This window comes from Sceloporus undulatus, chromosome 2, assembly GCF_019175285.1.
Source record: "Sceloporus undulatus isolate JIND9_A2432 ecotype Alabama chromosome 2, SceUnd_v1.1, whole genome shotgun sequence".
Lineage (NCBI taxonomy): Eukaryota > Metazoa > Chordata > Lepidosauria > Squamata > Phrynosomatidae > Sceloporus > Sceloporus undulatus.
In genome coordinates, this window is record NC_056523.1 from 127,229,417 (window position 1) to 127,254,644 (window position 25,228).

The following is a 25,228-nucleotide window of genomic DNA, read 5'->3' on the forward strand; positions in this document are numbered from 1 at the left end:
GGAACTTTTTACTACACCAGCACCTTCCTTTTGTCTTGAACATTTCGCATCAACATATTTGTGCATGCTCCTTGGAGGTTTTGGTGGCATCTTGACCTTTGTGCTTCCGGGGGAGAGAGGGGAGAGGGGAGAAGCTCCTTCCAGTTTCTAGCCTCCTATGTATTCCTTAAGGACAGAGTATGAGGCAGGAGTGGAGGGCTCTTTGGGGCTCCTTCAATTTCTAGCCTCCTAGGTGTTCATGCAGGGCAGAGGAATTGGGCTGGAATGGATGACCCTTTGGGGTCCCTTTAATTTCTAGCCTCCTATGTATTCCTTCAGGACAGAGTATGGGGCAGGAGTGGAAGGCTCTTTGGGGCTCCTTCAATTTCTAGCCTCCTAGGTGTTCTTGCAGGGCAGAGGAACGGGGTTGGAATGGATGACCTTTTAGGGTCCCTTCAATTTCTAGGACCCTACGTGTTCCAGCAGGACTGAAGAAGGGGCTGCACCGAATGGCCCTTGGGGGAATCCCTTGCATACATTAGTTGTACGTACCCCCCCTCCCCCCCCCCCCTCCCCCGGGATTGTCCTGAAAAAGGAAGGCCACCGGAAGGGAATGGGGTGAAAAAGCAGCTCAGCATCATGGGAACTTTGCAATCAGTAATATTTGCGTCGCTTTGCGTTGCTGCCTAACACACCAAACCATTTCGCAATGCATTCACAAGGGTAACGGGAGACAAAGGCCTGATTTCCTTTTTTTCCTGTAGTGCACAAAAAGGGGAGGAATGACACTAAAACTGCGGGAGCGTTGCGCAACGGGCTCCCATAGAAATGAATGGCGTCTGGAAGAACATTGCGCTATCACGTTATTGCGCAATTTTGGTGGCACAAACATTGTGCGATAGGCAGGAAAAATCACCAAAAACTAGCGTCTGATAAACTCCCAAGTTTCTCTTGAGAAAGTAATAACTGGAAGGAAGCAACCTAACAAACCCCCAGATTTGGAAAGTGATGCAGTTCCTTCCTCCTCATCCTTTTTTTTTTTTTTTGGCAATGTAGCCATCATAATTTTCTGTGGGTAAAAGTAGCTGAAAAAATATGTTATGTGTGCAAAAACAGGGAAACTGAAAAACAGAAGAAAGTAAATTTCCTAAAGCTTTGGTACTAAACAGATCAATAAATACTTAATGGAACAATCACAGTATTTTCTCCTGTGAGGAAATCAAAGCATGAACCAATAACAGGATTTTGTTCAGGTACTGTGGAGTATACTAGATCCCCTCATTGTTGCACCTGGGATAAGATGAACTGAGCTGAGCCATTAGCCATAACTCTGCAGCTTCATTTGTCAATGGGGAGAGGCTGCAAAGATGGACAAAATCTGTTCAATGTGCTGAGAGAAAAGAGTAGCAAAGCTTGGGAAAGCAGCTTCCAGACTTCCCCGGACAGAAATGGTCATCAGCTAGGGGATTCTTATCACTGTAATTTTAAAAAGTAATATCTTCAAAATCTGGAAAAGAGTACAGCCTCATGTTCCCTAGACAAAATAAAGTTGCCCTCTTCTCTTCTCTTCTCTCATAGTTTTGTGGCATGGCAGTGTTGTCATTGAGGTTGGTATCTGGCCACCTGCTCACTCAGATTGCTGCAGTCCCATCACCCAGAAAGGCCTTCAGGGTCCAGCATGGTTGCAGCCACGCTGGACCCTAAAGGAAAACCTTTCACCCCACCAAGGAAGTTCTTCAGGGTCCAGCATGGCTGCACCCACACAAGATCGTGATGGCAGCCACTGATAGAAGGCCTTCAGCTGTATTGGACACTGAAGTCACCACCACCAGCAGCTGTGGCTACTGTGGGGGTGGCGCTGAGGGCCCATTAAGGGTCCTGTGCAACTGCTGGGCAAGTAGGAAAGTAGGAAAGTGCTCTTTCTCCCTCGCCCAATAGCTGTGCCAGTTCCTCTTCGCTGGTGATGCCACTATGGCATTCTGGTGAACAGGGAAATCCACCCTGTTCTATCTATCTGTGCAATTGCTAGGATAATTACTAGTGAAATTCTCCCTAACTTCCTGGCCATGTTGTCCTAAATCATGGCATGAGACAAGGAGATGTGCTAAATTGCCTAAGTGATATGAAGATCCTTTCCATGTTGTGCTCTGAGCCACTTTGTGGTGCTGGAAGCTAGGACAGCCTCCCTGTGCTGTCCAGGCAAATGGGCAGCCCTCCCTGTCTTCCTCATGGTTTGTTGATAGCAATGTTGGCAATGGAATAACTCTCCTTGCCTTTCCAGTCAGTGTGCAGCAACTTTACCTCTACTACGGCTGAGAGAGCTGCAAGTGTTTGGCAAATAAAACAGAAGAAGCAAAGGAAATGTGCATCACACTTCACTATCTCTCCCCCACAACAAAAAATATGTCTTGAAATATCAGGTTAGTGGTAATAAACGGGCAAAATAGACTGCTTTGAAGGGGAGGTTTTAAGCTGCCCCTTTTGAAGGAGGACTGGGGCCACAACAGCTGCACACCATAACCTCAATCTGCCTTTTTGCTGGCAGAAAAAGAGTGGCAAAGAGCAAAAAGCCTGCTTTTCCACCCTGCCACAGTCAGAAGCTGGTTTTTTATGCCGGTCTTTTCGGCTAAGTGTCCCTTATGCCACAATGTTTCATTTGCCATTTAAGAATGAACAACCAGCCCTAGAGTATACAGAAAGAGCAATAGTAATATTTCTCTATTTGGAAAGAAAGCATATCCAACTGCCAAACTACACAGTCACTAACTCTGACTGAAAAAAAGTCCCAAAAATTCAAATGATTTTAGAAAAGAGGGGCACTGCTATGTGGGTCTCTGTTAAATATGAAGATGCTTTAAAAAGAAGCAAAGATCTGTTCAAAGTATTCCTGACCAAGTGTCATCAACTGAGCTTGGAAAAGTTCATTTGTTGGACTACAGTTCCCAGAATTCTATAGCCAAATGGCCATGGGTGATATTGATTGGTGGAGTTTGGACAGTAGTCCCCCAAAAAGAACACCTCTAAGGTCCAGAACTGCCTCTACCTTAAGTCTAACTCCATAAGGAAGGAACAGTGAAACCAGGGGCCAAGACAACACAAAGGAAAATATTTTTTTTTATCCCCTCCTAGATTCTCACACCAACCATGCACACCAATAAGCAGCAAGAAAATGAAATGAGCAGACACCTACTTAATCTCTTCAGGGAAGAATATTTACTTGGATTAGTCTTGACTGCAGATTCATAGGATGGTGGGAGGTGAGAGAGATTCTGGAAGGACCTGGAGAAGGACAGATCATAGGGCTCGGTGGCAGAGGTGAGAATACTGTTCATTCGGGGCTTTTCTGCAACAAGGAGAAAGAAGACTTATATTGAAACAAAGTGACAAGAACAAAGGAAAGAGCACCTGGCACACAATGGTTTGGTTGTGCCCATCAGTCTTCCCAGTTGTGTAGGGTTCAAGCTGCACCAATGAAACTTGGCTTCTTTCATTTCCAATGCAGAGGGCATTGTATGGCCAAACTGAGGCTAAGGAGACACACATCGTTACAGAACAAAAGACATAAGCGAGTGAATCACTGGATGCTTATTCCTCTCCTTCTGTCCTGGATTTCTTGTGTAGTGAACAGACCTACCGGTAGTACTATTCTTGCCCAATCTTGTATTCACAAGATACTCTAAACAAAATGCACATCACACTATGAGTGTAGACAAAGGACAGAGACAGAAACACATATACCCCTGAAAAAATATTTCTTTAGCATCTGATAAAAGATGAGAAAAGCCCAGTTTTCATCTGCTACACTGGAGACATCATCACCATCTCATCATAGATTAGGTGTTGTCAAAAATAACTGCACCAGCTTTCAGACCTAAAATTAAAACTAGTAACACAAAAGTTTTTAGCTCATTTAGAACAATGTTATTTTATAACGTATATATACCTTGAAGGATGTATCGAAGTTCCTGGTTTGGGTGTCACTGGTCTCCCAAGTGATTCACTAATCCTAGGTTGTGCTAATCCTCTTCTCATATTGATAAAAGAAAGGTCAGTAGTACTCTTCTCCCATTGCTCTTATCTCTCGGTGTTGCCTTTTGCCTCACTTCAGAGAACTGGGAACAGCCATACCTGCCTCCCTTATTTAACTGCTTAGACAAATGGCCTCTCATTACTCATTTTTGAAAATTCATTATTAAAATATTATTGCTCTTAATTATGGTGATAATGACAATGATTATAACTAAAGAGAGCCCTTAGGTGCTTTCACTGGAAATGTGGTGTAATTTTCTATGAATGCACACTGCAATTTGTCATCTCACCATCAGAGTTATTTTTAAATCAGCATGGATACAACTTGGCTGGGGCTCGTGGAGAGTAACGTTGCCCCCAATTCATCACTGAGCACACAGTTATCAACGACTTAGACACACTTTCATAATACTCTACTTAGAAGTAAGTACCACTGTTTTCAAAGGGACTTATTCCTAGAGAAGTGTGTGTAAGTGTTTGTGTGCCTCTCTCTCTGTATATACACACCTCATTAAATATTTATTAAACTTCTAAATCAGCTGTTAACTAAATTTCTAAATACAAAAGAGAACAATAAAGCAATTACTAAAAAGCCAGCATGGCATAGTGGTTTGAGAGCTGGACTATAACTCTGGAGATTGGGGCTTGGATCACACTTGGCCATGAAAATCCATTGGATGACTTTGGGTGAGTCACACACTCTCAGCCCCAGAAAACCCCATGACAGGTTCATCTTAGGGATGCCATAAGTCAGAAATAACTTGAACGCAAACAACAACAACAACAACAACAACAACAGAATATAAATTTAAGGTAAAACCGGCAACAGAGACTCAGGCTACTTCCACACTTCAGAATTAGTGCAGTTTGACACTACTTTAACTGTCATGGCTCAATGCTATGTAATACAGGAATTTTTAGTTTGTTGTAGCACCAGAACCCTATGATAGAGAAGGCTAAATATTTCACAAAGCTACAAATACCAGAATTCCATAGCATTTAGCCATGGCAGTTACAGTGGTGCCAGACTGCATTAATTCTGTAGTGTAGATGCAGCCTCAATCAAAACATATAAAACAGCATGTAAAACTAAATCAAAATCAGCAGTAGGATAAACGTGCAAAAGTGTAAAGTATACATGCTTTCTCTCTCTTTCTCTCTCTCTCTCTCTCTCACACACACACACTTCTTAAAAATCTTGGGAGAATAAAAAGACCTTCTCCTGCACTGAAAAGAATTAGAATGCTGCTGAACCCACTGAACTGTACTGAATAGGGGTCTGATTACTGACACAGGTCCACCTAGGCTGAGGTACATCTCCACTCTATTGAGAAAGCTGTCCATAGCCTTTGGAAACAACCTTGCTGCCGTCGCCTCTGTACCTGGCTGGCTGTGGAGCGTAGCAGATCACAGCCCAGAAATTCCTGCCATCCCTTCTCTGTGCCCAGACTGAACTACAAAAGATGATTTCCAGTACAGAGCAGTCTTTTGAGAGACCATAGCTCAATGCTAGAGCACATGCTTTGCAAGAAGAAGGCCCCAGTCCTGAGCACCTCCACTTAAATAGATCAATTGTGTTAGGCAATCGTGCTAGGAAAGACATCTTTCTCAGACCCCGGAGAATGCCATCATTTGGAAGAAACTGAATGAACCAGTTTGATTCCTTGCCAGCATCAAGGAATAATTGCTGAGCTCATAGAATCACAGAAATGCAGTTGGAAGGGATCCAGTCCAACACCTTCCTGATACACATCCCTAAATGATAGGCATCCAAGCTCTGTTTTAAAAACATTTCAATGAAGTGTCTATTGTCCTCTTTTTTACTGTCAAATGGCTCTCATTGTCAAAAAGTTCTTCTTAGCTTTTAAACACAATCTCTTTTCTTGTAATCTGAATCTACTGGTACAGGTTCTGTCCTCTGGAGCAGCAGGAAACAAACTTGCACATCTTCCATGAGATAGCCTTTCAGCTATCGTATCATCCCTCCATCTTCTCTCCTCCAGACTAAACATATCCAGTTCCCTCAGGAACTCTCCATGGGGCTCAGATTTCAGGCCCTTTTGCCATCTGGGTTACCTCCTGTTACTACTATCCTCTCTTTTTTGATATCAAGTTGATATTAAAAGGGATGTTTAAAATAAGGGAAGCTCAGTGTAGGAAAATAGCCTTACCATATAAGGAGATCCAGGAGGATCAGCATGGGGGAGCTCAAGAGCACATAGCCAAAGCTAGATCAATCAAGTTCAGAATCTGCACAACTCCTTCACTGATAAGAGTGATGGTGGGTGATAGACCTTGTGCTTACAAGTGAACAGAAATCCAAGTACATTTCCCTCTGGACCATTCACAAGTTTCCTTCTCAATTTTCTCTCCTGGAAGCTATTCCTTAGTCCTGAATTCTGCCTTGGGACAGGTTTTACCCTCTAAATATGTCTGCTTAGGCACCAACAGTTAGGTCTCACTTGAGGTCAGACAGACATTCTGTCAGTATCTCACTTGACCCCTCAGCACTCCTGGCCATGCCATGATCTCCAGGCACCATGCTGAGCCACTTCTTTTCCTGGTATCCACCAAATGGAGCCCTGTTAACTGGAATCAGTACAGTATTGCCCCCTGCAATCCTTTTAAGTCACTATCAGCTACCGCATTTAATTTCATTATTTTTTGAATGGGTGCATGAGTGAGTGTCTTGTGTCTATAGTGATTACCTTTGACTCAGAAATAAAACTAATTTGGAACTTGCACTCTGGAGTTCTGTTTCTTGGAACCAGTATACACAGGCTTGATCCCTGCTTTGAGTTGCCTGAGCCCTCTTGGCTGATGTAATTGAGTCAACAAAATTCCCCTATTGAGTATTAATATGTGGATGCCTTCCCGGGACCCTGGCATTTTAGGTACAACTCCTCTAGACACAATTCAGTGTGTCAACACATTCATAGAGTTGGGAAGTACTTGGAGTCACAACTAGACTCCCTTCGTCCCTTCCTGCCATGTCTTTTGGTACAGAATATTGGATTATACTGATGCAGTCCTTGGTTGCCACAGCCGTACATCATTCCCAGGCAAAGTCTCCAGATCACACAATTTGGGCACATGCTCCTGAGCTGATGTATGACTACAGTTGCTCATCAAAAGTATGTGCAGTTAGTAAAGGGATCCAAATCTGAGACTGTAGTGGATTCAAGACAGAGCAGGTTTTCTTACTTAAAACATTTGAAAGAGTGCATGCAGAGCAGTGTGGTGTTCCTGCAGCCCACTGACATCCTCAGCAGAGCAAGACTTAAGCATTTCTGAGTTACCTGTAAAGGGTCCTAATCTTAAAGTAGGCTGGGAGAGAAAGGGCAGGGCAGACAAACAGATAGACAGGTTCAAGGGTGCTCAGGCAGCTTTATTGGTTAAATATAAGTGTCTATAAGTCACGTAAAGGCAAAGGTTTCCTCTTGACATGAATGTCTAGCCGTAACTGACTGTAGGGGGTGGTGCTTATCTCCATTACTAAGCCGACGTTGGAAGAAGTTGGGACAGCTCACTTTGTCATGCAGCACTTTGGTCTTGAACTGCCAACCTTCCAGTTTTAGGATAATCAGAATTGGCATCTTAACCACTAAGCCACTGCATCCCATATAAGTCACTTATAAGTGTACATATCAGTCTACATATGTGTACTATGCAAATTGGTGTGTATTTTCACTCATATGCATTGATGTTTAATTGTTTTCACTTTCTAGCACAAATGCACAATAATGTACATTTCTGAGAATTTCAGTGGATAGTCTGGTAGAAACAACGAAGGCTTTTTCCATGGAGTTTATGGAGTTTTTCAGGGGTCCCTCCACAAAAAGCCCCAACTCCTGTGAGGTGCATGTGGGCAAATCACATTCTGTTCAACTGGAATGAGAAATATTTTAATACCTTGAGTGGTGATTTCAGCCTAGTTCAACCTAGTTCTAGTTCTTGAAATCACTATACAGTACCACACTGACTGCCTCTCTGTCATTCATATTGAGGAGACTCTTAACACAGCATTGTGCTTGGAAGCTGGAAACTGGGAGGAAGAGAGGCCCACAGGCCCTGCTGAGCCACCTGATCTCAGCAGGCTGCAGAGTTAGTTTGGTATTGAAATCACATCCCATTGCTGCAAATCAGATCAAATGCCTGAAGTCAGAGTTTAAAATCGTCTTTCATCCATCAAGCCAGAAGAGAAAGGCCTGTCAAATTATAACATTTCTATCACACCCAGGTGCTCAGATATTAAAACAGGCAGAGATAAGAACATTAAAAATAGTAGTGGCAACTGCTGTAAGCAAATCTTCAGACGGGGAAACAAAAAGGACACAGAGGGTGACTTCAGGTATGTACCTATTGTAGGATGGCCAAGTGTCCTACTTTACAAAGCATCCTCTTCCATTTCTTGCACACCGTGTGTTGCAAACCCCTCAGTTATCTTTACTTGGCCAGAGGTATGTCAGCAGTCTCTTGGCAAAGTTTTTTCTTTTTCTTTTAAATAGTGGCATGCCCTTCACACTTCCAAGCAACACTACAGTGTTGTCTGAACTAGAACCATAGACTCATGGAATTGTAGAGTTGGAAGAGACCACAAAGGCCATCCAGTCCAATCCCCTGCCATGCAGGAAATCTCAATCAAAGCATCCCCAACAGATGGCTATCCGGCCTCTGCTTAAAGACCTCCAAAGACAGAGACTATGAGCTATATTTTGGGGAGTAGTACCTTCTCTATTAATCATAAACAACCAGCAGTCTTCTGGCATTTGCTTCTCATTTGTCTATTTCACTTATGTGTGTATGTCTCTGTGTGTTTAATGAGAATGTTTTATTTGTTGTCATAATTACTATGTACGTGGCATCCACTGTATGGTGGTTCTGTATCTGCCTTTGTCATGCCTCTAGATATGTTGGACCACAATCCCATCATCCCTAGTCAATTCTCTGCTCTGCTCAAAGTGCAGAAATGAAATACAACACAAACAAGTGGGGAACCTGATGCCTTCCAGATGTTGTTGACTCAAGAGCATCCTTTTTTCTAAAAGGCTCGAACTCCCATGTCTATACCACTGTTGTGGCGTGGGACTGGTGAGTGCTGGGAGTCAAACACATGATTCCCCACCTTAAAAACAAAGAAGATTCATGCTGGATAAATCAAATAGTCTACAAGTGTGTACACAGGGGCCAAAGGGTTGACTATGGAAAGGCTCACCAAAAGGATCGAATGCAACTGCACTTTCTGGGTGAAGAAAAACTCAGAAATGCTACAAACACTACAAGTGTTGGTTATTAGCTTTAAAGCCTAAATGGCTTGGGCCCAGGTTACTTAAGGGAACGCCTCTCCCTGCATAATCCACCCCGCACTCTCAGAACAACTGGTAATTACTACCATTATCCTAAGGTGAGATTGGCGACTACCCAGCAAAGGGCCTTCACAGCAGTAGCGCCTTCTTTTTGAAATGCTTTACCTGAGGAGATCCGTCTTAGTGGACGGTTTGAAGCCTTTAAAAAGGCATTAAAAACCCATCTCTTCCTACAAGCCTACCCTCCCAATTCCTTGTAATAACATTTCCCCCTATGTGATTGTGATGTACTGATATTTAGGATTTTAATTATGTTAAATATATGTTTTTTACCTAACATTTTGGATTTAATTTGTGTTTAATGTGTATTCTTAATATGTTATTCACGGTATTGTTTTTTATTGATAGTACACCGCTTTGATCCTGAAAAAAGCGGTTTATAAAAAAACATTTTATTATTATTTTTTAAACTCCCTTGATTCTAAAAGTTAAAGCTATAACCAATAGTAGAATATGGGGGGAGGAGGGAGGGAGAGGGAAATGGGGAGGTGGGGGGGAGGAAGAGAGGAACTGCTCCTGTATCTGAGGTCACCATCCCCTCAGGGCAATATTGATTAACCAGTGGTCTGCACTGGATCTGCCAAGCCTGGCTGAAGTTAGGCAAAAAGGCCTATGTTGGAGACCGCTGGATGGTGAGCAAGTTTCCCTGGATAGTGATTAGGAATGGTCAAAGTCTCCATTAAGCACTTCGGCAGAGACCATCTGTGCCTATCACCCACCAAAGCAAAAACAAAGTTGTGCAGGCAGCCCCCAGGACTGGAAGCTAGTCAGTGGTCTTTTGCTGCCAGCCTTCAACCCCTTGCACTCCAACTGATTCCTCTTCTTCCTTGGTCTGTCTCTTCTGCTTAACACCCAGAACCACAGACAGGAACCACATTCTCGCATGCTTCATGGGAATATGAACTCAACATGGGAGGATTTTGCAGCACTTCCCTAGTGTCTTTTTCACCGTGAGCCATTTCAGAGCATCCTGGTGAAGTCTGGACTTACAGAGGGAGCTTAATTAAGTCATAGAATACAAATCTGAGTGGCTGCTGCTCATCTCCATGCTTCTGCAGATGGAAAAGGTGGCAGAAGACAGCTAAGAATGGGATGGTAGCCCCTTCTGTGAGAACACTTTTGCCTGAGAGTGTCACCCGTGGGCACTTTGGCTGCTATTGCATGCTCCACCCACCTGAAGGGCATTATGCAAGGAAGTACAAGATGTCTTTTCCACAATCCCATCCCCCAATACTGCACATAACTGGGGATTTTACTTATTTATTAGAAAAAGACTGTTCTGGGGCCTCAAACAGCCAAGGAGGGGCATATAGTGGCAAAATTGCCCCCTACTTCTTAGGAATTAACAGACATTTTAAATTAAAAAAGACGAAAAATTAAGAATCCTTTGCGGTGTTTAAGGTCCCTAAAATGGGCTTGGGCTGGTGGGCCACGGCAACAATTTCTCTAGCCTTGGTGCAATGTATGGGGTAAGCCTGTTGGGAGTATTTTTTTGGCAGGGAAAGGAGAAATGGTTATGTTTGATCAAGACGGGGTTTTTTTTAGGAACCCAAACTTTTCATTCCATTTTTCACCTTGTTGTTCACCACTTTCACATCATGCAATGTAAAATAACTTTTGCATCACTGGGATGCGAACTGCAAAAAGAGCCTTTGAGGACTACACATTCTGCATATGGAAAAAGCCCAGATAGTGTCTGGGAACAAGTCTACATTATGTGTTGCTATACAGTACTACTCTAAATTCTGAGAACAAAATGAGTATAACAGTACAGATTTTGTAGGTCTGGCAAACCACAGTTGCTCAGCTCAGCCCACCCCTGGAACATGAATACAACAAGAATGGATTTTATTTGCATTATTATTATTATTATATTATCATCATCATCATTATTATTATATTATGATGTTTGTGTGTTTTGGGGGGCATGGGGGGGAGGAAGCCCTGAATTAGAAATTATGAACATCTGCCTTTCCTGGTATATTCAGAAGGCTGTGGGTGTGTTAGACATACTACTGTCAAATCACAGTTACATTAAACTTTATTATTTTAAAAAATAGCAATCACTTCCTACCTGAGAGAAGACCAGAACAATGGTATTAACGGGAGCAGACGTTCATTTTCTCTAAAATAAGGTGTGTCAGTCATTGCTATGACTCAATTCATTGGCTGAAAACTTCAGGACTGTGAGAAAAGGTTAGTTATTTATAAAACAAATGAACCAATATTGGCCTTGTCAGGCCCTGTAAAAAACAGAACGTGTTACAATAAGGAAAGCCTGGAGGGTACTGAAAGCAAATGTTGTGACCATAAAAACTACAAAACCAAGATCCTATTTATACAGACTTATATTTCATTGGATTTATACTATCATTGGATTTCTAAGATGTCAAAATCATGTAAGGTTTGTTGAAGTGGTCATCGTTACAGGATTCATCTGAGCTGTCAGCGGGCCAGGGAAGCTCTCTTCCAGGAAAATGCAGTAAGTTCAAGTTTGCAGTTACACCTTGACAGAAGTGGTATCAGAGACATCTGAATCACTTGCTCACTACTGAGACATAATCGCAGAGAAAAAACTTTAGGGCAGAAAAGAATGCACCTCCCCCCCAGCAACAGGGACCATAGATAGGCCAAGTCTGAAGGAACATAATTAAGGACATACCCTACCCCAAACTTCTTAGGTGGGCAGGGACAGGTCCTGATTAATTCCTGCAACCCACTTTCCAGCTGCTTTTAAAATTTCCAAGGTTTCTCTTCTTCCCTCTCCTTTTTCCCCAGCTGGCTAATTGATGCAAACTAAGTTAAAGTGCAAAGGTATGGGGGGGGGGAGTGAGGAGAGGAGAGGTGGGATGCTTTCGCTTCCAGAATTTCAGGCAAAGGCAAACTGCTGACACTGCTACACCCCTCTTCCCATAATAAACTTTGCCACTTGAATACAGACTTTGCGTTGGCCACACCTGTCCCCTTCCATCATGTAATGTGGGGAGGGTAGGTGGAACAAATGTGACCAAAAGCAGGACGGACACATTCCTGCTTTTGTGAGGACTATTTTCATGCAAGTAAGTAAAGCTCAAAGGAGAGAAGGAAGGCAGCAGTTAAGGAAAATGGAGGGGAACAGAAAAGTGTGAAAAGAGCAATAGAAATTGGGAATGGGGCAGTTTCCACTTCCCTGTACACCCACTGTTTAATTCTCCCTTCTGCAAAGGAGGTTTTTATGCCACATTCCTCTACCTCTGTGTTTATTTAAGTATTTCTTTTAAAATGTATTATACTGATTCAGTGAGCGTGCTGGATAGCATACACTGATGGGACACTTCATACCTCAAGACAACTCCACGAAATTAAATTCAGCATTTTAAAAAAAAACTTATAATAAAATAAAACTAAAAAACTTAATTTAATAATTTTTAAAAATTTCATCAGACTTTAAAAAAAATCAGTGGAGAGTTTTGGCAAAATGGGAACAAAAGTGGTTAAAAAGATATTTGAAAGGAATAGATGGAAGCCCCTTGAAATTTATCAGTTAAGATTGGGAAAGTTTAATCTGTTTCACTGAATGCTGGATGGTGACATCTTTATAACATTGAGTTGTTGTTATGCTGAGGGGGAGAGAAACGGCATACAATACTCCCAGCGAAGGCATAGATTGCATGGCAAATGTTAGGATCTCTGAAGTTACTTTAGAGAGTTAAGGCCTGAATCCTATTGTTAGGCCACAATTATTGAATGGAGAAGTCAATATATATATGAGCTCCATGGGTCAATGGGCCAATGGGGACTAGTCCCTGAAAGGCCGGCCTGGAGGCAGAGTCAGGGCATAGCGTCCTGACAACGCCTGCCTGACTCCGCACCCCCTCGAGTGCACAACTCCAGATGGTGTGCAGCACATGACATGTCTCTGTTGCTGTGTCCACATGGCTCAGCACCAAAGGGGCGCAATAAGCCGTACCGCTGCGGCTATGGTGTCCTTTCGAGGGTGCAAAAAGTGCTTTTTGCAGCTCCTTTTTGTGCCTCGGAAGGCTGGACCCAGGGCTGCGCCATGATGTTGCCACAGCCCTGATCTGGCTGAAGAAGGGGCTGGGGGCCGCCCCTTCAGGGCTGTTTGTACAGCCCTCAAGAATGGGTTTTAGACCTAATTTCCTTTCCCAGCTTGGTACATTTCAAATCCTCCCCCTAGTTACTGGTGTCCTGGGTGGTGTGTGTGTGTGGGGGGAGGGCGTTGTGCACAAATTGAGGTCTGAAGTCCAGTCCTGCATCAGGGCCACACATTACTTCCTTCTTCGGGGACCCCCCCCGTGTGATCATCCTCTCGGTCCCATCAGATAGCCGTTGTTGATCCTTACATCATGTGACACAGCACTGGACTGAATTAAACAACCAAATTGACATTGCTTGTTGAATTGGCTCTATGCTTTAGCTGGCCTGTCCAGGGAGGCCGGAATCTATTGAAGGGCAGGTAGTCATCGTGTTTTGCTTTCCGGGAACTGAGAAAAGCATAAGTGTCAGGAGTGGACGGGAATGTGGCATCACACTTAAATACTTAACCTGAAGTAATCCAATAAACATATTGGCCAAGCAAGTGGACAATTGCAGACACTTGTATGAGGAGATCCATGCATGGACAACATGTATAAATAGGGGCATGACCTATGGACAGCGTGGGTTATTGTTATTAGTAAATGTTTGGTTGGAGGTCGTTGTTGTGTATAAGTGCTGTATACTGTATATTCTGCAGTATCGCAGTAAAGTTCTGTAAATAGAATGTGAGACTTTGAGTATCTTTGGCACTTTGGTGCAGTTATAGGACGGACGGCACTGCAGACTCCAGCAGAGAAGGACCACGAGTAGTGTGTTGCTCTGACAGTATTTTTAGGTAAATTGTGTACTGTAGGTGTTTAATTTGTAAGCCACTCTTGAGTGTTAATAATAACCAACAACAACACTGCAATCCTATTGGCTAATAGTAAACCATATTTAAGTATTAAAACGCATCAATCCATGGGTTAACTGAAACAGAGAAAAGGCAGAAATGAGGCAAGGATAGACAATAAAGTTCCGTTTCGTTTATAAAAAGAGTAATACATCTTTTGCGACTTAGATTCTAGAAATGTAATCAGTTACCGTTTGATATTTTAAATACTTAGGAAAGCACATTGTTCTGAATGTCTCTGTCCTATTTTCAGAGATAAAAATGCCACTGTGGTGTGCAAGTCACACACCCTTTGGCTGACAATACTTTTAAAAAGTGCTGCAGCTTTCTGAGTACAGTAGTCAAATGATTTACCTGAGGAGCCCCTTATATGCCTTCATAAGCCCCTGCCCTCTGGCAGGCACAATCAACCTGGATGGACCTAATTTATAATTAGGGAACAGCAGTTGGATAGATCAGAATAAATGCAACCCCTTGCTAAGTAACAATTACCTCTTAATCAGAAATTCAAATAAAATTTAGAGTAATCAAATCTCTCTGCGAGGGAGGCTGAGAGCTAGCTTCAAGCCTGGCTTATGACTGTTTACTAAAAAAAGAAATCACTCCTTGTTCCTATTTAGGGCCTGTTCTACACAGTACAGTGTGGCCCCCATATCCTGGAGGTTACATTCCAAGACCACCACCTCTAGATATCTGAAATAACGGATGAAGGGAAAACTATTATTTTCAATGAGAACAAATAACTTCCAGCCAAGCATACCATATAATCACACTGGAGTACCTAGAAATGCCTAAGAAGGATGTATTTATCAGACATGGGTAAGTGAAACATGGATACTGAATTGGAGATATTAGAGTCGTACGGTACTAAAATGTAAGGGGGATCTTGTAGCACCTTTGAGACTATCTGTGTAAAAGAGTTGTTAGTATATGCTTTGTAGACTTGGTCTACCTGTAGCTCATCAGATGCACTAAAAATGAATGAATGTAAATGTCATAACAAATGTTAGCTATGTTGCTACTGCCTATTCTACTTGCTGCTTGAGATATCCTCCCACCGTGGCACACAGCTTGTCTGGCTACTCGGCAAAAGCCTGTCCAACATGAGAAACCTTGCCATCTGCATAGCTTCTTTCTGCCTCATGGGAGCACACAACTGGTAGTATGTATGCCATGGTAATATATGCAATAACTCACAATAGTTTCACTGAACTCAGTGCAACGTAGAGGCTGTACAGGTTGACTTAAGAGTGGCTTGCAGAGGACCGATTTAGCATCCGATTGGGCCTGTGGCAACTACATGCCACGGCCTCAATTCGGCGTTTCCATGGTGAAAAAGGAGCTGCAAAAGCAGCTCTTTTTTGCACCACGAAAAGGGTGTCATAGCTGCTGGCTTTTCGGTGCTCCATTGGCGCGTGGTCATCTGTACTTAGTGCCAGAGGAGCGCTGTGATGCTGCCCACTGTCTGGTGTGGGCTCACGGCACATGCCAGCATGGGGGTGGAGTCTGTCAAGCATCGAGCAGATGCCATGTCCTACCCCACCCCAGGTCAGCGTTCATTGCCAGTCTGTATACCCTGTTATTCTCACCTGTCAAGGTATCAAAATACAACCTGGGACTAGAGGTATTTTACAGTTAACGTGAAACAAATTGGAAAGCATGTCCCTACACTGCCTTGTGACACAGACCCTGACAGTTAGGCTAGACTAGAGGTGGGAATCATCTCCTAGATGGAATCTCCCAGGATTCACTGCCATTATTGGGGCTTGCAACCCAGCAACATTTGGACAGGAGCATGCTAATACTCCCAGGGCAAAGTCAGAACAGAAATGAAGTAGGGCTCCAGGAGATCAATTGATCAGTTAGATCAGTTGATAAAAGGTAAATAATTGACTAAAATATTTTAAAATAGCATTGAATAAAATATTCATTGAACCTGCACAAGTGCATTACAGTGGTCCTGTCTGAACCTAATATGTCTGGATCATCAGTTCAGAGCAGCTTTCAACAGTATCTGGAGAAATCCTTTAACAAAGAGGCTCAAAGGAGCGCATTTTCAGTTTGGCTTACTGTTCAATTTGGGCTCCTGAGATATTTGCTATGAACTTTAAGTTTGAGCAGATCAGGTACCTTCTGCATACTAAGTGGTCTTGCCATGCTGGGAAAAAAGAAAGTCTGGCCTTTACCAGTCAATCAGCTGAGTGTGTCCATGCTGTATGACTCACTCACTCCTCCATACTTGAATGGTAGGTACCTGCCCTAAATCTTAATACCGTCCTAGTCTAAATATGTTTGTACAATGATTCCTGCTCACTCGCCCTACAGCAAACTTCATCAATATAATAATCTCATCAGGAGTTTCTGGGGCCTGATGGAACGCTAAATCAAATGGATGCAGTATTTGCAACAAATAATTTGCAGCTCTTTGGTAGAATGTCATGAAGACACTAAATGGATGACTACTGAATAACAACAACAACAAAAACCACTGATTCTTGATCATGAGTAGGTTTATGGGATCTGGTGGCTCTCCTGTCAGTCAGATAGCTATCTGTTCTGGTTTTCGTCAGAACTTTAAAGGAATCATGCAGGGGATGAAGCTAATTTGGGGAGATGGTTAAGTGCAGACCAAATGACAGACACAAAAATACTCATTGCCCCATATAACATGGAAGCTACAGCTGCCTGATTGTCTTCTCAAATGCTTTAAAAATAAGTGTGTGTGTGTGTGTTGTGTGTGTGTGTGGGTGAGAGAGAGAGAGAGAGGAGAGAGAGAGAGAGAGATTATATTCTGGATGCTGTTCCCTCTTTCCTCTTCACTTTCTTCATCAAAACAATCCTTGACAATATTTAAAACAGTGTGGAAGGCTCGACGGTGTCAGGGGAGGGGGATGCACAAACAAACAAACAAGAGACCAGCTGGAGTTGAACAGGAAGAAGCACAAGCTTTTGATTTAAATGCTTGTCTCCAAATCTGTTTGTGTGCAGTATATAACATGAGTAGAATTGAAATAAATTTGCCTCCTAAAGTCCCCTCTTGTGAATTTCACTTGCAAACTGTTCTCCATACTAATGTTCACTTCACGAATGTGAATTTTTGGGTCAGGCATCATGTAAAACGCAGCCACACAAAAAACCACAAACCGATTTTGAATTATGAGGAGTCAATAGATTTTGAAATGTGGAGTTTTATTTGTTTGTTTGCTTGAGCTCTATTCGATTGCAAAGTGGAGTAGCACTGTGAAGAGCAGATGATGGGAGAGAGAATGGGAAAATATTGAAGGATGGGAATTGTTTGCCAAGTATGAAAGAAAGTATGGAGAAAGATAGGATGGACCTTCAACATTTCACAGATGAAAACTGGGATGTGTGTGGTGGAGTCTCCTTCTTTGGAGGTCTAAATAGAGGCCGAGATGCCACTGTCGGGGATGCTTTGATTGTGAGTTCCTGCATGGCAGGGGAGTTGGACTGGATGGCCCTTGTGGTCTCTTCCAATGCTATGATTCTAGGGAAATGGGTTAGAGAAAAGACTTCTAACGCCATCAATAAACTACAAATCCCAGGACTCTGTAAGTTGGAAATGGACAAAGTGCTATCAGATTGCTATAACTGTGTAGTATAGATAACACTCAATGTGCATTAAAGTGATGTATCATTTGGGTTGAAATGCCTCAGAATGACCCCAAAGCCGCTCTTCCAGACTTTGAGAGCTTTCTTTTCTTTGGTGGGCTTCTGGGCTGAAGTAGTGGGCAATTTTAATACACCTCTTCTTTTTTTCACCACTGTAATTCCTTCAGTTGTTTCCAGATTTTGGGTGGACTATGGCAAGATACCCTCAGATGGCAGCTCCTCCTTGAGGAATCCTCTCCCCCATTTTATGGTCATCACCTTAATGACTGTAATTCAATGATTTAACTGGCAGATCAGATCAAGTCAGTACAACTACCAACGGGGAAGTGAACGGATGAGACTGATCCTTTTTCTTCACTGTTTGAGGAGGCAGAGATAAAGCACTGCAGAGTCGGAACGGAACCTCGGTGTGGGGGTGTTTGGGAGAACTGAATAAGGATTAAAAGCTGGCTGTCCACATTATATACACAGCTGCCTTCATTTTTTTCCATTCAAACACTTGTAGATATATTTTATCATATTAGGAGGTAAAAACCCCCCTTAAACAACTTGTCTCGAACATTTTACATAGAAGAACCCTGAAATAATTTTCAGGTCTTATGGAACACCTGTATAAAAATTATTAATATTTACAGCTAAAAAATGTTTATTTTTTTCAATAATGATATGTTGTGAAAATCCTACTATAAAACATATAGGATGATTAAATAAAAACTAATGAAGGTTTGTTGACTTTATAGATGGGATGGGGATGAGACTTCTTTGACACATACCTGCTCCTTTCATAGGTCTATACTTTTGAAGTCCACTCTGCCCTCTTCTGAGCAGTTGAGTCACCACCAGCACCCAGTGATACTCACCCTTATGTTTAGTTGTAAAGTTGCTTCTCATGCTCCTCCCCAAATATTAGTACTGTACGTGTATGTCTTTGACAGACACACACATGGGTAAATTACTTTTTTGCCCCCTTGTCACCCTACTCTTCCAAGCTCTATTAATGTATAAACTGGCTCCACTTCTTGATCCCCTCGTATGAAGATGGAGATCAGGCCAGCCTAGCCCAAGCCAACACATCACTCCACTTCAAACAAAGCTTCATTTTCTCATATGTGGTTATTGATTGCAAAAAATACCTAGACCCACACCTGTACTTTGTTTACTTCTTCTCTGTGTTTCTTTTGCTACACAATAGCTGTAAAAGTTGAAGTGTTTTTTTTTTGACAGTGGACTTTGTAAAAAGAAGGTGTAAAAAACCTTTAGCCTTTTGTTGCTTGTCTAATTTCTTTCCAACATACCGCATCAATATTTGCCTTGCTGTGAGAAAACATAACCTGCCAATTTTGGCGGTTGGCATTTCTTCTTCTTTTGTCAGAGCTGATGGAAAGGACAAATATGTGGGGTTACTGTGGTTAGTGGAAATGACTTGTTATTTAGTGTGGTAGAATCACTATTGCCAATCCTCTGCAATAAAAGAGATAATTTAGCAAAGTACCAAGGTAACCTTTTCAAGGCTGTTTGTTTTCTTCCAAGCCATTATCCCACAGAGACAGCAGTTTAAAATACAAATCACTTAAGTTATAGTTAACCCAGAGGTATAGCATAGTTACAATAGTTAATAAACTAAAAATTAGTTTCTAGGAAAGAAAAACACAACCAATTCTATTCACACTTGTTACTCCTCATTTGCATCTTTGACTTTTGTGGATTGTATTGTTCACAGATTTATTAACATTTTCTTTCTAAAAACTTACTAGGTTCTCCCAGCGCAACTCTATGGTCAACTTTAACAAAAACCAAAGTTGCACTGAAGGAACTGAGATTTCTACAGAGAACACTTCACTAGGCATTTGTAGCTCCTCCTGTGCAATTCTATGTTGGCAGATGTTGAACACAGAATTGCACTGGAGGAACTAGAGATCCTAGAGAGTGTCCTCTCAGATAAAAACATGAGTGTTTTTTTGTATTTGCGGTTTTTTTTTCCACATTGAGAGGAGTGTGATTTATTCCCCAACCCCAGCTAATGTAGAGGGACAAGTTGTACACAGGAAAATAAGAAGAGAGATGTATTCATATGTTTTTTTTTTTTTTACAAAGCTGAAACAAATATACTAACAACAGCTAGAGCCTAACAATATACCAGGCGCTACTGCAAAGGGCAGTACAAAGAAAGCAATGACTCTTACAGGCCCAAGGAAAAGATGGCAAATGATAAGGAAGAGAAGCACGAATGATATGACTGGGTTAGTACTTGGATGGAGGGCCACTCAGAGAACACCAGGTGTCTGTAGGCTCTGTTTCAGAGGAATGGCAAACCACCTCTGAGTATTTCCTTGCCTAAGAAAACCCTAGGAAATTCAAGAGGTTCCATAATCAACAGCAACTTGAAGCAACACATGCACACACGTACTTATGTGAGAAAGAATGAGTCAAAGAAAGACAAAATCGCCCATCCTATTTTATAGCAGTTTGAGAACAAAAGCTGAAGTGACACATGAGTGGACTTTGGGGCAGGGAAATCTCTACTCTTACATCCACACCACTTGTCAGCTGAAAAGATAAGTAAGAAGATATAAATAGCCAAAAGAACAGTCAAGAAAGAAAAGCAACCCTGAATTGTGATCAGGGACAAGAAAATCTAACACTTTAAGAACATAAAAAAAGAAAGAAAAAAAGGAGATCGAGGTATTAGGTTTGAAAAATGGGATCCAATAAAAAAGACAGACTTTCAGAGGACCATAAATATAAGACAATTAACTCAACTGGTTACAACTGTCATCTGGATGTGAAAGAAAGACTAAAGATGGGTATCTGGAGCTAAAAATATGCATAGCAATAACACAAAAAGAAATGAAGTTGTAAGCATTTTAAAAGACACACCAAATCCCTATAGTTTTTGCCTTTTGTAAAGTAAACTAAGCTATGGTGATTCACAGTTCCTACCCCTACTATGTATGGAAAACCATTGGCTACTAGGACTGGACTGCACACTTCACCTAATGTTTGTTGATGTAGTCCTCAGCTCAACAAGTGCATAGTTGTAGTTGTAATACAAAAATGTAGTAGAGAACGTTTCATATCACACATGAATAGGACAGAAGATCAACTCTTTGTTTGGTTTCCAGGATTTCATTGGTTAGTTTTTTTTCTACTGTATGATTTATCTTCGTTGTAATTTGGCTCTGATCTTTTCCTGATTTCTTTTACCTTTATATTTGACATTTTAGTTCTAATCAATTTCACTTATTTCTTCCCAATAAGGGTTGATTTAGATTTAGTTCCATTGTCTTGCTTGCTTGAAGGGAGGTCTTCTCTTCCATTGGGACTGTAGTCTGGCAGCTTGGGTTTCTTTGTCTCCATCTAAATTTGTCCGTGAAGTTAAATCACTATTTTCGAATATTTCCTTAGGCAATGTATGATTGGCTAACTTTTCTTGTGTCTAATTTATAGCAAAAATTAATATCCACTCCTAAACCTTTGGTTAGTTGCCGTTCTTCCCAAATAATCAAATGCCAAATCTTTCAATTATGAGATGGCTAGGAAGTCCAAGAGGACAGTTTTGTTATATTTTGTTACAAATTAATGATATTCAAAACTCTCTACCATTCAGTTATTCAACCAATTCAAACCATTTAGTTTTTATCTTGTGATATTCCAATTATTTATATTAAAAACAAAAGACCCAAAATTACAATTGAGTTCTGTCAATCAATTCAGATGGGACTTTTTCCGAAATCAATTCCTCCCTCCCTTCTTCTCTCCTGCTTTGTTAATCTAGCTGATACATCTAATCAGTCTTTATCTATACAGTTTATTTCCCACTCCAAGAAGGGTTAATGTGTTGTAATCACTGTTAATCCTAACACAGCGATGAGTCCATTACTCAGTTTAAATCCAGGTTACAGTGGTAAAATTGGCAAGTACTGCCAGGGGGATCATAGAATCACAGAATCTTAGAGTTGGAAGAGCCACGAAGGGCCATCCAGTCCAACCCCCTGCCCATCCAGGAATCTCAATCAAACGATCCCTGACAGATGGCCATCCAGCCTCTGTTTATCCTTCTTAATTTAAAAACATTTAGTTACTGGCTTACAATAAAAAAAAAACTTCTTCAGGGATGAAGGAGAAAAAACAAAGAAGCAGAAAAGAAGAAGAAACTTATCTCTCTTTTTTCTCTTATCTTTTCCTTCCCCAACCTTAGTAAGCCAGCCCCGCCCCAAAAAACTGAGCATAATATCTCTGACCCACTGCTAGACTTAATTCAATCATCAATTCCCGCTAGTATAACTCACTCATGTTGTTTTCAAGCAGCGTAAAGTATGCAAATTAGGTTTCTACAAAATTAGAAAGTTTGATTGGACAAATCATGAAAATTCATGTCAACTGCTTCAACTATTTGCCCCAGTAGTCAGTTTCAATCAGCATTAAGAGTTGGCTTAGAATTTGTTGAAAAGTTGCCTTTTTTAGGGAAATTAGTATCTCTTAGAAACCCCTAGAATTCCTTCTGGGACCCTGTAAGCCATTGCCATGAACTATTAACCACCGGACTCCCTAGTTTTGGGTGCCGAGAGCGAGTTGCATCATTCAGCTCCCTCATATGCCGTGTGGTCGGCAATTCTTGGGTTTTTTCCTTTCCTCTTGTCAGTCGCCGGCCCTTTCCTTCCCTCTTATACTATACCTTTTCCATGCACAGTCTTTCTCCTTACTCAGTTAGTGCCTACAACTTCCAACAAGAACTTTTGCTGAATCTTTACTTTCTGCGTCCTCCACACACTTCCGTTTTTTCTTCCCAAGGTCAGCTCCACTCGTGTGTCTCCCAATTTGGCTTTTCCCGCCCTCCAAGTGGTTCTCTTCGTTCTTCGCTGTTCTTCTACCCAAAGTCAGCCTTCAATCCTATTGGAGTTTTTACATCTGGCATACATCAATAATTTGCTTTGCGGTTCTCAATCGTTTTTGTGGCATGAAAACTGACCTCTAAAAGAGCACACTTCTACAGCTTTGTTGTGTGGCCATTCAAATTAAGATGTAAAAATGTCTTTTGGCAATATTTTCTAATAGCGCCACAAATGGCACCAAGACAGATTAATATATCCTTTTTGAAATCTGTCCCCTCAAAAACATATAAGTACCAGGGACTGGACCACAATAAAGCAAGAAAAAGTTTGATGAACGTTCCTCTTCCCCCATAAATAGGTAGTATCAAAAAAACATATACAGTAGGAGGGAAATATTTTCATTACCAGACAAGATGGCCATTGCTAGGAAAAGTTGCCTAATACCAGACTAATCCATGTCAAAGTATGTTTTGTTCGTGCTAAATTGAAACTTAACTGGATAGAATTGGGTGGCTGATCTCAATGAGGAAAACAGACATGGAGTCTCAGGGGAAAACAACAGACTTTGTTGGTATCCATTCTCTGGCTCTCCCATTATTATTGGATGTGTAATCTGTGTTGGGACAAGATTAGCGACAAGCATTGAGGGGAAACCTTGCCGAGAAATTCCAGCTATCTGTACACCCTCCAGCTGTGTAACCTTAGCCAACGGGGGGGTGCAGCTGGATGGGGCTTTTGAAATGCGTTTGTTTGATTGTGATCTGTCGGCAAAAGCTGGTAATCAAAGTCAGATAATCAAATCAAGTGAGTGATAAAGCACTGAAGCAAATCAACAGAAGCAACTTGATGTCGTGGATTTAATAATATGCTGGTTTTTTCAAAAAGACAAACACAGTGGTCCTATCTAGGCAAACACCGATTCTCCCTCTTGTTGTGCATCTTTCTATTTGATGACCACCGGAAGACACTACCAAAAGCACAGCCGCCAGCCAGTACTATAATAACACGCTGAGCGAGACGCCAGCCATTAGATTATGCTGGACCAGACAGAAACACGCTGGAATTGAACAATCCTGGGTTTGGCATGCATATAAGGAAGAATGGGCCCACGTATTAAGATAAGCCCCATTGCGATTGCAATATGAACCCAGACACACCAAATTCATCAATAGAACTACAATATGTTCATTTTCTGCCCTGCAAGAATGAATTCCATGACCAGTCATTCTATTGACAATCAATTGGTTTTGACGTTTTGTCCCAGTAAACACGGGACTTACTGAAGCCGAAAGATGGACAACAAGTTCACCACCCCATCATAACTTTTGATCTTCAATTTGTTTACTTTTCGTTACCATTGTGAAAGGTGATGCTGGGTTTTGCAAGTGCATAGTCTGATCAGGATGTTGTTTATTAAAATTTTGTTACGTGTGCTCTCAATCCTGAAATTCAACAGGAAAAAAGACAAAATTTCTAAATTATTCTTTTAGGAACTTGCGACTCACCAAGGGTGCTACAAGGCCTTGCAGGGTAATAATTACATTACAAAATTACAATTACAGACCGCAACATTCATTCATGGGAAACCTTCAGCATGATTAAGGAGACAGAAAATGCTTAAACAAAGCCTGAGAGTGTCTTTCAATGTTGCTCTCCTTAAAATTTCAATCGCTGGAGATGGAGCCCGAAACACATGTTAATGGAACTAACCAACACCCGTTTGGCGCTGAGGCCTGGGGTTTTGGGGACAAACACAAAACAAGGTGAGTATTCAGCCCAAGTCAAGAAGCTAATGCAAAGCAAAGGCAAACCGATGACATACAATTTGGCAACCAGACCTGGTCATCCACTGAGAACGCTTGTCTTGGGAGCTTCTATAAACTCACAGGAACAGACCATTAATAAGCATAAATTATATATTATTATATGAGTCCTGGCCCTGCTCCACTATGTGTGTGGGATCTCTATGGGCAGGATGGTGTGTCCCCCCCTGTGGTTTGTCATGGCTACCCTGGAGAGGTTGGAGTTCAGCCCAGGCCAACATACAGTTCAAGGATTCAGTCAGCAGCAGTGCTTGTTTTATTTCTTCACTGGGTGTGAGTGCCCAACATATGTGCATCTATAGGAATAACAATGTTATCCATTTCGACGAATTACCAGTATAGTCATTAGGGATTGGACAGTCCCACGTGATGGACATCCGAGCTATTTAGCCACCACCACCCAAAAGCCTGCTTTCCCTGTTCAGTGGCTACCCTTGTGACACAACTGTTGATTGAGTGAGTTGGCTCACTTAGGTGGTACTTGTCTGTGTACGGACCTTGTGTTGCTCTCTCTCTCTTTCTTGTCATGTACTGGGTATAATAACTCAATGGTGAAATGTTAGTAGGTGGGGTTGACTGCTGCATTCACACAATGGCCTGCCTACCTGTGTGGTGGAGCCACACTCCCGGAACACTCCC

At 41.8% G+C, this 25,228-nt stretch overlaps 1 protein-coding gene across 3 annotated transcripts in view; it reads right to left on the bottom strand.

Annotated features, from left to right (window-relative positions):
• The window catches only part of SHISA6 (shisa family member 6), a 432,254-nt gene that overhangs the window by 7,589 nt on the left and 399,437 nt on the right, over window positions 1–25,228 (bottom strand). For all 3 annotated transcript variants that reach the window (XM_042454344.1, XM_042454345.1, XM_042454343.1), the window contains one exon: window positions 3,170–3,322. In XM_042454344.1, coding sequence (XP_042310278.1) covers window positions 3,170–3,322 — 153 coding nt within the window. The remainder of the gene's footprint in view (window positions 1–3,169; window positions 3,323–25,228) is intronic.